General features: G+C 26.7%; 1 protein-coding gene and 1 long non-coding RNA gene across 2 annotated transcripts; both read right to left on the bottom strand.

Moving 5' to 3' along the window:
* Positions 1-1685: 1685 nt before the first annotated feature.
* Positions 1686-3129, bottom strand: LOC135925355 (uncharacterized). Its single transcript, XR_010571626.1, has 4 exons — positions 3015-3129; positions 2540-2674; positions 2203-2352; positions 1686-1752 (listed from the first exon to the last, which is right to left on the bottom strand). It is a non-coding gene; the product is annotated as an uncharacterized LOC135925355 (long non-coding RNA).
* Positions 3130-3453: 324 nt separating this feature from the next.
* LOC135925513 (serine/threonine-protein kinase PLK1-like) lies at positions 3454-13603 on the bottom strand. The gene is made up of 15 exons (XM_065460884.1): positions 13473-13603; positions 13214-13248; positions 12689-13155; positions 12482-12588; positions 12226-12368; positions 12044-12129; positions 9238-9322; positions 8982-9077; positions 8784-8854; positions 8460-8540; positions 8311-8391; positions 8062-8137; positions 4544-4969; positions 4104-4244; positions 3454-3467 (listed from the first exon to the last, which is right to left on the bottom strand). Exons 1-15 carry the CDS (start codon positions 13601-13603, stop codon positions 3454-3456), a joined length of 2040 nt encoding a protein of 679 aa, XP_065316956.1.
* Positions 13604-14933: the final 1330 nt, after the last annotated feature.

Below are 14933 nucleotides of genomic sequence, written 5' to 3' on the forward strand. Positions count from 1 at the left end.
ATTTTTTATCGTCTTTATCTAATATATCGAGAATAAATTAATTATAAATTTTTTAAATTTTTATAAGACAATTCTCAAAAGAAGTCAAACTTAATTAATCTATAGAAACAAACAAATCAATAGGATTTATAACATTTCACTCGATTTTTGGCTATCTTCCATATCATAGAAAGTTTCAGCACCATCTGAGACTGAATGCTCCTTATTTTTTCCTTTCAACTTTTTTCTTTTGTTTGGGCCTAATTTTATATTCATCTTCCGTCAAATAATATTTACAGGAATCCCTTCCTTTAGTGCTTTTACCTCTACGTTTCTGAACAGTAGGCAAAGATGTCATAGAATCTGGTACGCAGTGATTTCTGACTTCGTAATATAGCAACTAATTATGGTTGGCCGTAAAAACCGCCATTTAAACTATTTATGTCAGTATTAGTCTACACTACGTTATTCAGTAATCTATTTCTGCCAATCAAAGGGGCGCTAAGAGAATTGAACACATTTCCATAAGGGTTATTCCTACAGTATCCCTAACCCCCTATATGATTATTACAATAAAGTTACCAAATAGTAGTATCAAGTGCAATAAACCATTACTGAATAGTATTATCAAAACCAATATCGTTACAAATGTATATAACATATATTATCGCAAACTAACTTTAGCGATAGAAAATAAGCCATAATAGATGAAAAAATTATTAAAACAAATTAGTACATTTAATCGACTTGGAAACACCAAAATATGTCGCTTAAGATGACTCCCAAGTAGTCTTGTTTAACGGCGCGTTTTGAGCCGATTTATAAAAAACTGCTACCACAATATTTTAGCCAGAATAATATCGTCCAAGTCGCGAGATTTCGCTAATCGATGTCTGGACTTTTGCGCCATCTATGGAGCAAAAGTTTTAGGCCTTGCGTAATATTATTCTGGATAAAATATGGAGTTAGCCGTTTTCTTTCTTTCTTTCTTTCTTTCTTTCTTTCTTTCTTTCTTTCTTTCTTTCTTTCTTTCTTTCTTTCTTTCTTTCTTTCTTTCTTTCTTTCTTTCTTTCTTTCCTTCTTAATTTGTATTAATAAATCTAAATATGATAATTTTAAAAAAAAATAACCTGGGAATATATGCATTTTAACGAAATTCTCAATTGACACATTCGCATTTAGCAAAGTATTATATATGTGGAAATTGTTTACGATATTTTCTAGGGCTCTGTTACTTGGAACCCAGATTGTATAATAAATATCTGCCTTGAATGTTAAATTGGATCGATCTAGAAACTGTCTAAATATGCTGATTTCTTCATATTCGGCTAGAATTTCTTCATATTCGGCTAGAATTTCTGACAAATTCGCAATTAGAGGAACTAATGCCTTAATTAAAAAAAATTTATTTAATATTTTATTTTAAAATATAATGTCAATAGTAAAATCATTACATTTATTTAAAAGATTTTGTATATAACTAATAATTCAATATTATTTATTAAAATTGGTTTTTAATAAATACTAGTAACTACAGATTAAAAGATAATTAACCAAATAATTTTTTCTTTCATAATATATTTAAATACAAATGTATGAATATTTCAAATAATAAAATACCAACCTTAATTTTTATTACCTAAAAAGAGTCATCTAAAAGGAGTTCATATTATTTTTCGTAACCTTAGGGATAAAGCGAAATTTTACTCCGCAGAAATGATAGATCTTTTTGCTAATCTTTCTTACACATTGTATATTGTTGGGTATCACAATCTAATATTCAAATTATTTAAAAAAATAATAATAGTTAATTTTTATAAATGATAAAATTTTGGCAAAGGGTTTTGCATGTCAAAATCGCCAAAGGAAAATTAAAATTTAAAGGTTATTTTATAAAATATATAATGAATTTATATCCTAAAATATTACTATATAAAGTTGAAATCTTAAGATATATAAAATCACAATTTAATTCTTAATTATGGCTAAAAATATGCTTAAATTGATATTATTTTTAAATGAAAAGTAATGTTGGTTTATATAATAATTTTATTTACATTTATGAATCTTATATATTTCTATCTAAAATAATTTGAAACTGATTAAAATATTTACTACAATTCTTTTTTCATAAATATTATTCCCTTCATTTTTCTATATTCCATCGCTGGAAATGCTATGGAATACATTTAGGCTATATCAAGTTTTTTACAAAATTTTTACACGCGTAATATCATTGTACATTGAACCATTTGCCCCTTCAAGATGTCGAATAGTATTCAGGGCATTAGATAGAGCTATATGATTTTCAAGGAACTCTTTAGCGTAAGAGGTATTCTCTCTCAATTTTTCTTTTATGTTTTGGTCAAGATTCTGATATACGATTTTATATAAATATAAGTTGTTATTAGAAAGGTTTTTTAAAAAAAAGAAAGAAATAAAATAAAGAAAATGAAAATAAAGAGGTTAAAAAAATGGAAGAGAAAGTTAAATTAAATAATTAGAATATACATATATCTTTTAAAAAAAAATGAAAATCAATTAATCAACTGTTTATTACTAGGAAAGCCGCATTGTCTGGTATGAGAACTAATTTCGCGATTTTCGTTCAGAAGAGTGAAGTTAGATCTATGAAAGTAATTCTAGAATTCATTGGCTTCCGGTTCTCCCCGCAAGATTTTAACCAATGAGAGGGCTTTTATAATTATAATTTATATATTCGAAAAACTATATCATGTATAAGTTTACGTAAATTATTTTCAAAAAATTAATAACTCAGTAAATTAAAATCACTTTTCCTTCCCAGAACAACAATTTTAATTGGTTAATTATACTGAAAGGTCATGGAGTTATACGACCCTTTCATGATTAGAGTAATTCCTGTATATAAGTAAAATAAAAAAATTTTGGGCACACCCGGGCAAAATCTAAAATGGTCATGCCAACTCAATCGAAGTTGTTTAAATGGAATTGAAATAATTCGGAATTGAGTGAAATTAATAAATATGAAGAGTGGAAAAAATGATTTGATTTACATTTATTCGATATCAAGACAAGGTCCACGAATATTACAACTCCGTTGAATAAAACGCGAGTGTCAATGATGAATCCATTATTTATCATGTTAGAGCCGATATTTACCGTAGAACTTTTTAAAGTTTCAATTGCGTGAAGTTTTTTATAGAGATTAGGACAAATTCATTTTGCGATTCCGTGCATTTTAAGCGTTTCTTTTAATAAAAAATAATATATAGATATCCATTCTCGATACATAAATAGGTAATGTTTTTTATATATATGTAAATATGGGGTAACTTATGCATGTAACTGTTAAAAACACATGATTGGTAGCTAAGATTAAGAATTACATTATGATTCCAAATATACGTTATGTATTTTTCCCGGAAATATATTATTTTTTCAATTTTATAAATCATTTTTTGAGCGCGTTTTTTAAAATTTAAAGATCGGATTTTATCCGAAATAATCTAATTTATATTAAAAAAAATATAATTAAAATTTAATATAAATTATATTAATTTTGAAATTTTATGGACAAATTGTGTGAAATTTATAGGGTTAGGTATTCCAAACATTGATAAGCTCAAAAAATACACATTGCCAGATTGACGCCATATATAAATATTTCACTTGATATAATATTATTTTTTAGAATATAAATTTGAATTGATTATTATATAAAATAAAATGAAATAAGTTAAAGTAGAAAATCGTGATATTTTTTATAAAAGGAAATTCGAATATTATAATTATTTTAAATAATTTTAATTAAAATTATAATTTATTTTAAATAAATTTTATATTATATTATTTTAATTTATTATAATTATTATTTCAATTAATATTTAAAAATTAATAAATTTATTTTTAACATCTAAATTAATTTTATGTAAAATTTAATATATAAATATAAATAGACAGATATCTTAAATAAAATGTGTTTGAAATATTTTTTATAAAAATCTACTAAAGTTTTTACTAAAGTTTTAAGAACATCTTCAACTTAAGAAGTTGATGTCATGATAAAATTAAATAATTCCTACCTTCAAATGAAGGAAAAAAATATTGAATAATGGTAAGAAAATTCTCGGGGAAATAAAAACCTTTAGCACATTTTACATTAAATTCTAATTCCTGGATGAGTTGTGGAGATAATTGATTTATAGCTGAATTTGATGGTAAGATGATAGTATGATATTTCCCGGGATTAAGAGTCAAATTGGCTAATCCTGAGGCTATCAAATCTACATTTACAAAAAAAAATAATATTATGGAAGAGGATAAAGATAATTTTAAATTAAATAGGAAATCAAAAATGGTTTTAAGATATTGAAACGATTTTGCAAAAGAAATAAAAGTAATAAATAAAAGAAAAAAAAGAAAAAGAAAGAAAGAAAAAAAGAAAAAAAGAAAAAGAAAGAAAGAAAAAAAGAAAAAAAGGTAAATAAATTAATCATTTTGTAGTGAAATTCTTTAAACTTAAAAAAGCCTAATTTTTACAATTATCATAGAGATAATAAAAAGTATTTTAATATATTCATACATTTTGCCATAGTCGAGTTGAGTTCTTGTTGCTTCAGGAAATCATACACAGTTTGTTTGGTGCGAGGAAAATCCTCCTTTAATTTGTAAATCATTCCTTGAGTAGTAAAATAATCCTTTATCACGGGTACACAGTTAACTGCCCATCGGGTACTCGTTCTAGTTTTGTGAATCGTGAAATGTAAGTCATGTGATTCGTTACCCATCGTGACTTTTCGCATGTCGTTTAATATGAGACCCCTATGCAAATATTCGGGAATAATATTCCGCTCAAGACCAAAACCCGAATTGCTAATCGGAAGGAAAAGTGTGATATTCCCATGATCATTTAGAATTTCTAACAGATGGGAAGTATTTACTATTGAAGAATTGTTGCGAATGTAATTAATGCCTTTGAGAGTTTGGGTCATGTTCTTCAGCTCCAAACCTAAATTAATAATTTTGTATTTTAAAAACAATTTATTTTTATAGAAATTTGAAATTCAATTACTTTAACGTCCACCAAGCGAATTCATAATTAGTTTTACAAATTTTTTTTCGGTATTTTGGTTGCAGATGTTTAGAATTTTATTTTACACTGGATAGATTTTGCAGTGAATATAAACTTTAAAACCTATTATTAGAAAAATAATTTATTATTTTAATCCTCATGAATTGATACAGATAATAACATAAATCCTTTATTCTAAACTATACTATAGAAAAGGATTATGAGCCTTGAATTATCCTAAAAATTTGGCTGAGACTCTAAAGAAAATACGATAAACTGTCTAATCAGAAATATGGCGCTAAATCTTTAATCAAACTAGTCATCAACAAAAAAATGGCTCTAAAATAGCAATTTCGATATCCTTTTTAATTACACAGAAAATTAGTTATGAAATCATACGTTGCAATTGTTCAGCGAAACATTTCACTTTTTAGCGATAAATTTTATAGCAAAACTTTTACCACGAATTCACATTGGGCTAAATTACTATTCTGCTAAGACTATATTGCGAAACGAATATCGCCATTTTTTTTATAGCGAAATCCTTATCAGAGAAAGCTAATAGTAAACTCTTTTATTTTATATGATCATATTAATTCAATGATTAAATCACTATTTTAAAATTCTGAACACGTAAGAATTCTATATATAAAAAAAAGAAGTTTGAAATAATTATATTATATTGTTCAGGTATTAACTCTTACTTTTATCATTTTTGTATCGTAATTAATTAGCTAAAACCTAGAGAATTTCTTAGAAAAATTTGGGCTTCCTTAAAGAATAATCTACGAAAGGATCAAAGGTCATACTAAAGTTTTAAGTATACAATAACAAGTTCAAAATTTAATTTAAATTTTAAATTATACGATATGTATATTATATTAAAGGCTGACTTTGTAGGTTGAAATATAATTGATAAAATTTAATTTCAATCTTTAGGTTTTTTTTTCTTTTTAAAAACTTGATTTATAAATCAACAAAAGAGGTATATAGAAGGCTTTTTTAAATAAGAAAAAATTTACTTCAAAAACAAAACAAAAGGCAAAATATATAAATTTAAGGAAGGTGTCTAAAATGAATGACTAAACAAAAATACTATTAATTACCATGGATAGGCTGTCTATATAGAGCCGTTAAGAAAGTTGAATGGCAAATTTCTAAGCTAAGTTCTGAACAAATTTAGAAATAATCTTTAGGATCGTCCCATGTGATGGCTAAATTTTCATTAAATTAATCCATAATGGTTTCCAAACATGTTCCTAATTCCTATTATTTATTTATTTTTAAACGATGAAAGACCGCTATATTTTTACCGGTATACCGTACCGCCACAGTTGACAATTCTTCTTCAAAAAACTTTAAAAATTCTATGTTCGAACCACTTTTTCGAAAGCATGTTAATCCGTCTAAGAACGATAAAAAATCGTGTTTTTTGTTTGTTCAAACAAGGCTCTGAAGTCAAGAACAAAGAATTTTATATTTTTTTTCTCGATAATTTTATTTATTAATTTTTCTCGTAGGTTTAATTATACTATTACTACCGTTCAGAATTGATTATATATATAATTATTTTTTTTTTCTCTAAGAATATTCAACCCTGAAACTTATGAAGAAGTGTGGAGATCATGTTAGTTTATTTTGTTAAAAATAAGAGTTTTAAAAAAAATAATTACAACCAATTTTAGGGCAGTTCTATCTTAATGCATAAAAACAAATATAATTAAACAAACAAATAGCAGAGTTGAGCAGATCCTACGAAAAAAATAAACTAGATACAGATACAGATTCTTTGTAAAAAAATGAATCTTAGATACAGATACTAATATCTTTTTCAAAATATCAAAAAGATACATGCCTAATTAGAGTATCTTAAATACAAGATACTTTTAAATTATCATTATCAATTAAATTAGAACAGTTTATAAAATACAGTTATTATTGATTTGTGAAGAACATAACATACGCATATAATAAGAATGAGGATTTGCAATAATTAATAAAATATTTAAAACTTTCTATGATATGGAAGATAGCCAAAAATGGAGTGAAATGGTATAAATCCTATTGATTTATTCGTTTCTATAGATTAATTAAGTTTGACTTCTTTTAAGAATTGTTTTATAAAAATTTAAAAAATTGATATTTTCTTTATTCTCGATATATTAGATAAAAACGATAAAAAATCCAAGCCGAAGAAAAAATAAAAGAGGTATGGACTTGATTTGCCAACATCTAATAATTTTCAAATCAAGATAGCTCAGAGAAACAGAAGTGCTAAAGCCATTGAAACAGAGTGCATAAGTCATCTTTGCCTACTGTTGGGAAACGTAGAGGTAAAAGCACTAAAGGAAGGGATTCCTATAAATATTATTTGACGGAAAATTATTATAAAATTAGGCTCAATCAAAAGAAAAAAGTTGAAAGGAAAAAATAGGGAGCCTTCAGTCTCAGATATTGAAACTTTCTATGATATGGAAGATAGCCAAAAATGGAGTGAAATGGTATAAATCCTATTGATTTATTCGTTTCTATAGATTAATTAAGTTTGACTTCTTTTGAGAATTGTCTTATAAAAATTTAAAAAATTTATATTTTGTTTATTCTCGATATATTAGATAAAGACGATGAAAAATATAAACCGAAGAAAAAAATAAAAGAGGTATGGACTTGATTTGCCAACATCTAATAATTTTCAAATTAAGATAGCCATGGAAATAAAAGAGCAGAAGCCATAGAAACAAAATTCAAAAGCCATCCAAACAAAATTTCCAAATTTATCGAAACAAAAGTTCCAAATCCAGAGAAACACAGCTATTAAAATTGGAAGGTATTTTAAAGCTTTGATTATTTTACAATCCAGAACGGTGTATTTGAAACCCTTGTCATTTAAATAATTTTAAGCTTTCAATATCTGAGACTGAAGGCTTCTTATTTTTTCCTTTCAAATTTTTTTTTTTGATTGGGCCTAATTTTATATTCATCTTCCGTCAAATAATATTTATAGGTAACCCTTCCTTTAGTGCTTTTACCTCTACGTTTCCCAACAGTAGGCAAAGATGTCATAGAATCTGGTACCCAGTGATTTCTGACTTCGTAATAAGGCAACTAATTATGGTTGGCCGTAAAAACCGCCATTTAAACTATTTATGTCAGTATTAGTCTACATTACGTTATTCAGTAATCTATTTCTGCCATCAAAGGGGCGCTAAGATAATTGAACACATTTTCATAAGGGTTAATCCTCGATATGAGCCATGTCATATTTAAACGAATTTTACGGCATCCCAAACCCCCCTATATTTCCGGTTGTAGCAACCCGTTTCTGGTGTATAGGGGGGAGGTGTCATTTTCTGTTCCATCTTAAAATGTTAGTAAAAAATGTATAAATAAATAATGAAACTCAAAAAAATAATCAATATAATTTTACCAGCTGCCAGTCTATTTTCGCAAAGAAGCCATGCGACTTGATAGCATCAACACCATTGCTACCAAGCCTTTTAAGAGGATCCTGATTATAATATGAAGAATATAGAATATTTTTTAAAATTTGTTTATGAAAACTTTAATGAAAATAAATAATAAGCTTTTATTTAATATATGAATAAACATATCAAAAATACACAACTAAAAAAGTTTAAAAATTTATCATTAGGTTTAAATTCAGAAAATTTTTAATTTCTTAAAGAGTATTTAGAAAATAACCTTAATTGTATGATTGAGTTTAAAATAAAATTTAATTTTTATTTCAAACCTCGGTGAGGAATCCTTTGATAATGGATGAAGCGATGCTCGAAACGAATTTAGGAATTCGTTCGAGTTTGACTAAAAAGAAATAAAATATTAAATATACTTACAATCTTTATAATTGAAAAATTTGTATTTAATCAATGATAAAATATTGAGTTTAAATATGTTTTTAATTACATTAAAAGTATTTGTAAATTATTACCTGGAGAGGTATCATTGGCTTCTGGGCCAAAGGGTAGTTCGCCAACCAGCATCTCGTACAGAACTACCCCTAAGGCCCACCAATCAATGCTGAAGTCTTTGAATTTTTATATAAAGAAATATTTCTAGTAGTTTTAAAAATTATGATAACAAATATATAAATATTACGATTTTTTTTTCTTACTAAATTCCAAAGTTATTACTATCTACGACATACTATATTTGTATTTTATTGTGAAATAGAAGAAAATATTTACTGTAATATGGGTCTCGGGTGGATTCTGGAGCACAGTAGCACGTGGTGCCCATTCCTAGAGTATTTCTTCTACCAACCAAAATGTCCTAAATTTTTTTAATAACCGTATATATATATTAAAATAAATAAAAGAACTTGAAAAATATTTTAGAAAAATTTATTTTCCATAATTATCTTAATAATAACAAAATTACCGATTATCTAAGATGTGTATTTAAAAAAAATCTTAGGAGATTTTTCCTAAGTTAAAATTGGCAGCTATTGGGAACGAATGCATAGCTTTCAACGATATCGATTTCTAATGTGTTTATTACAATATCCAAGAAGTGAGTTCTAATTTTACGCTCACAAAAAAAATATAGCTAGTACATCTTAATCCGCTAATTCTAGGTTCAATTTTAAGTGGTTTCATACTGCAGAATTTCGTAGGCCGCGGCGTGTATAGTTAATGCATATAAACAAAAATAGGTGGGTTTTATTGCATTTTAATAAAATTTGGAAAAAGCCGTAAATTATTTCGAATCGATTCAAACCGGCGGCACAAAACGGTTTTAAAAATTATATTTGCTATATTTAATGATTATTTCTCATTTGATTATTTAAAATAACTCGAGTATATTTCTAAAAGGCGTCAATTTGTAAAGGTATAATTTTGATTTAAAAATATAAAACCAATCAAGATAACTTAAATAAATCGGTAAACCCCCTTCAATATAAATTTGTTAAAAATTGATATTATTTTTCAAAAATTTACAATTATACAATATAATTTTATTGATACCAATTTAAGTTTTGGTTGAGTCGTGTAGGGCTGAACTAGTTATTAAACTATCCAACTTTAGTCAACTATAAAACAGCATAGCTATGTTTTTATCCAAAAATATTCGAATCAATCTTCAAGTTGAGACTCGACTTAGAGGCTTAATTCAAATTTTTAGGCTAAAAACTTGAATAAACCACAATAGAGATGGTCAAGTTAGGTATTTAAAAACGCTAGTGAACCGTGTGCATAGCCAGTGGAAACTTATTAAATAAATTACATATTTAAGCACGAGCTGGCACATACCTCAGCTGGAAGAATACTAATGTCCTTTTTTATTTCCTATTTTCCTTTTTTTTTGAAGATTTAATGTAGCAATTGACAATTATGAAATTAATTTAAAAAATAAAGTTTTTAAAAAAATAAGGATGTAGGGGGAAAAAAAATATTTACTATTAATTTTTTTATATACTTTTTGAAGTCTATCTATAATATGTATAAAAGCCTTGTCACACTGTGACAGTCACACTTACACAATTTGTAATAATGTCTGTGACCCAATCGGCAAGAGCCTCTCTTACAAATCTGATGGACTTAGGTTCGAATCCCAGCAAAGATTTTTTTTTCTCTTAATCTGGCAAAATAAAGATTTTTTTTTCTAAATCTGGCAAAATTAATCAAATGATACAATACAAAGTTTGTAGCTACCATAAAATTCAAACTATTAAATAGGTATTCTTTTATTTTAAAATTTTTACTACTCTTTAAAAAAATATTAGTTCATCAAAAATCACCATATAATCATATCATATCAAACATTTATTCATCTTCCTTTAGCATAAAACCATTACCGTCTTATACATTATCATATATTTAGATACTAGAACTAACTGATATATTATAGATATTCTTACACAATTTTATATTAATATTACACTATACAATTTTATATAATTAATACATATATGTTTAATAGGTTTTTTTTAAGGATATCTCATAGGCAATAGAAGTTAAATTTTTCAATTTAATAACTATTTTATTATCTTTTTATGTTTCTGCATAAGATACACTCCAACAAAAAATATATTAAAAATCAACTATCAAATTGTAGTAATACTGAAAATCAGAATGTATTATTGCTTCAACACCCTTATCAGTAAATTTATAAAGTTTTTCTATTTTTTTTACAAGTCTTATATAAATTTCTTATTTTGATTATATTTTTTAACGCTATGATTTTTTTTCTGAAAAACCATTTCATGGGGAAAATTTAAAAATTGTTACCATAAAAGGTCCTGTTTTATTGCCTTCTCTACAATTTGCTTAGATGAGTTTTTTTAGGTATATCTCGTAGGCAATGAAAGTTAAATTTTTTACAGTAAATTATTATAGTCTTTTTATCATTTTATATTATTGTTTTCATGTAAAAAATTTTAATTATTGGATGATGATAAAATAAAAAAATTTCTGATTCAATCAATAAAGTTAAAATTTATTATTCATTCGTAATTGAAAAGAAGAAAATTCTGATTCCCAGTCATTCTAGACTGGATATCAGCTAGTAAATATAATGATACAATTTATTTCATTGTAAATTATTGCTGAATATTATATTTGATGCACATGAGATTGTTTTCTTATAAATATTTTAAATATTTCGAGCGGGCAGAACAGAACCTGTTATTTAAAAATATTGCCTTCAGGCACTGATAGGTTCAATACAGTAATGACGATTATGGTTGTCTGTTAGACCCTTCATTTAGAACAATCTCGTTACATCCTCCTACCCTTAGACTCGATGACTAAACTAAAACACTAAATTATAAGGATGTATGTTATATAAATCCCTAATAGTAACTGCCTCGAAATTTCAAAGAAAATCTACCACAAGTCCAATGTTAAAAGATCCTGAATCATATAACCTTCTTTAATGTTATTTTTCTAAAATATGTTTGAATACAAATATTAAGGTTTTATCCATTTTACTTATTAAAATCTTGTTCCTACGGTTTCAATGTTATTTATTTTATTAATACAAAAATATTACTGTGCAGAGGCCATAGTCAGCAAGTTTTATGTGACCGTCGGAACACAAGAGAATATTTTCCGGTTTGATATCGCGATGTATAATTCCTGGGTAGAAAAATATTAAATTTTAATAAAATTAACGATAAAATTATTATTTTTATTTTCTAAAATTGGTAAATAATTTTGCTATAAAAATGTTACCTTCGCTATGAAGGTGGTGGATCGCCAAGGTTATCTCCCCAGCATAAAACCGAGCGTGGTGCTCGGGTAATTTGAAATGAGGTTGCTGTTGGAGGTGACGATGGAGGTCTCCACCGTCAACGTACTCCATAATAAAGGCGTAGCTGTAAAATAATATACAGATAAATTATCGATTATTACTAAATAAAAAAAAATTTCTATATTCTCATTTCGATAAAACTTTCTCATAAATAACTTATATAAAAGTAAAACATACTTCATCGGGGTATCGTAAAACATAAACAACTCAACCAAAAAAGGGAGATTTTGAATTTTATCGAAAGTATTTTTCTCGCGATGCACCTGTCGATAACTGTCTATATCCTGTTTATCAAAAATATAGCGAGTATATAATAAACGTTGAAACGGTCAATTTAAAAATATTTTTAAACAACATATAAATATTAAATGGTGAAATGTAAACCTCTACGTGATCACGGAATCGCTTCTTGATCACCTTAGCGGCATATTCCTGACCGTTTCTTTTGGACCGAACTAGAAAAACCTTGGCGAATCCACCTTTCCCTATGAGTCTTATTATTTCGTAATCAGCACACAGAAGGTCCATTTTACCACCATCAATTTTGACATCTACAGGGCCAACCTTCTCATTCTCTCGTATTTTTCCAAAATACCCATCGAAGTTGGGGTAAGAAACCGTGTCCTTACAGGGATCATCGATTGTACCTCTGACACGTTTCTCTACCCCATCTTCCCCATCATCGTTCCTTCCTACACCCCTATTTTCGAAACATTTTCTGAAAATAGGGCCCTCACTCTTCTCGCCCCCCAACAAGGCTTTAAGTACAAGGCCATCGGGCCTTATACCATCCATCTTTTTTCTCGCACCAAAACATTTAAGTAGTGACCATCCCAACACCTTTTTATTTTCTAGAAAAGTGCAATTAAAAAAAATGGAATTAAACTCAAGAATACGATTAAATTGTACCTTTCCTTGGTGCGGAAGAAGCACTATTTTTCTTCCTAAAACAAAAATCAAACATAATTTTTTAAATTTTTCAATGAATAATATAATGATCAAATAAAAGTTAAGATTCCTTGATATCATGAAACGTAATAAAGATCGTAATATTTTGATGAATCGTATTGCTTACGATAATATATCAAATCTTTTCTAATTACTATTTCCGTGATAACGCTAAGATTAAATATGCGTCATAATTAATAATAGATTATTATTATTAAACTTGCTGTAATAAGCAGCAGATACTAGCGGATAAAATTTGTGGAAGACTGGAACGCTTAATAAGTCGGATGGTAGGGTAAGCAAACGAACGTATACAACGTTTTCAACTTTAGAGTTAATTGTTTGTAACATAAGTGAAAAGATAAATTTATATTTTCAATATATAATATGTTCATTTAGTAGTGAGAGCTTTGTAAGATGTTGTCGATCAAAAGCAATTTTTTAACTCAAATGATCTTAAAATCAGTAAATAACTTTACTATCTATGTAAATGGTGGAGGACTAAGGTTATTTCCGCCGCATAGAAAGCACAGTGCTTGGGTAATCTGGAGTGAGGTTGCCCCCACCGTCAACGTACCCCATAATAAATGTGTAACCGTAAAATAATATATAGATAATCTATCTTTTATTATTAAAATTTAATGTTGCTAAATATTCCTTCAAATTTTATAAAATTTATAAGAGGAACTCTACACTTTTAAGACGCATTTTTAAAAACTTTAATTTTAATTTATCCTTTTTTAGAAATAATTTTATTTTATACAACATATGTTTTTGTTTGTATACGATTCTGTCAATCCGAGATGTAAATATGAATATTATTAAACCTTTATATTGAAATCGTTAAATTTGATAAAAATGTATATTATTGTAATTATGTTAAAAATAAGATATAAGCTATTTATAAATTTGAAATTTTTTTAAAAATAGCATAATCACATATACCCCCCCCCCCTTACTCATCAAGGATAGGCATGCTTCAAAGCGCCGGCTTATATGGCAACACTTTATTGATGATCTTACTTTTATAAGAATTACTGGATACCTATCCAGAATTTATCCGTGGGGTCAATAATAAAATTTAAGAACTTCGCCCCTCACTTAATGTATTTAGGCATTTTTGATTTAAAGTTTACCAACAGATTAAAGCACTAAGATATCCTACTTACTATTTATTAATATGTGTTTTCAGAGATGTTTCCAAGAAGCATGATTGTATTTAGGCGGAAGGATATCATTGTTTCTATCTAGCTTCTAATGTGTTACTTATTTGATGTAGGTAAAATTGATTTAAGATATAATAAATAAGAAACTATATTTTAACGGATCAGATTTTTATTTATTCACCTTGTTTACATGACGACAATTTTTTTATATTTTTTATTCTTATTTTACGATATCAATATAAAAAGTATTACGGACATACAAAATTTTTATCTATTCATATCTTCAATGTCGATGTACGCCATTGATAATAAGAAATAATGTATTAGATATAGAAGAAGAAAAAAATAGAACACTATATTAATTTAGTTTAGAATATTTTAGTTCTTTTTGCTAACATTTATTATTTTATGTTTGTATTAAATTATGCATAAGCGATGTCAAACCATAAAATATCCATATTACTTATTTGTGCTTGCTGGTAACGTAAATAAAATTAAGTTTTAAAAAATACTAT

Source organism: Gordionus sp. m RMFG-2023, chromosome 2 (genome assembly GCF_954871325.1).
Source record: "Gordionus sp. m RMFG-2023 chromosome 2, tfGorSpeb1-WG-v2, whole genome shotgun sequence".
Taxonomy (NCBI): Eukaryota; Metazoa; Nematomorpha; class Gordioida; order Chordodea; family Parachordodidae; genus Gordionus; species Gordionus sp. m RMFG-2023.

What these genes read in the sequence shown, in the direction of transcription:
- LOC135925513 (XM_065460884.1), bottom strand. Translation starts at nt 13,603, where the DNA reads ATGTTACAAACAATTAACTCTAAAGTTGAAAACGTTGTATACGTTCGT. An exon ending in TTTTACGATACCCCGATGAA is followed by an intron (nt 12,369 to 12,481) that starts GTATGTTTTACT and finishes ATTATTTTACAG; the next exon opens with CTACGCCTTTATTATGGAGT. An exon ending in CACCCGAGACCCATATTACA is followed by an intron (nt 9,078 to 9,237) that starts GTAAATATTTTC and finishes AAAAATTCAAAG; the next exon opens with ACTTCAGCATTGATTGGTGG.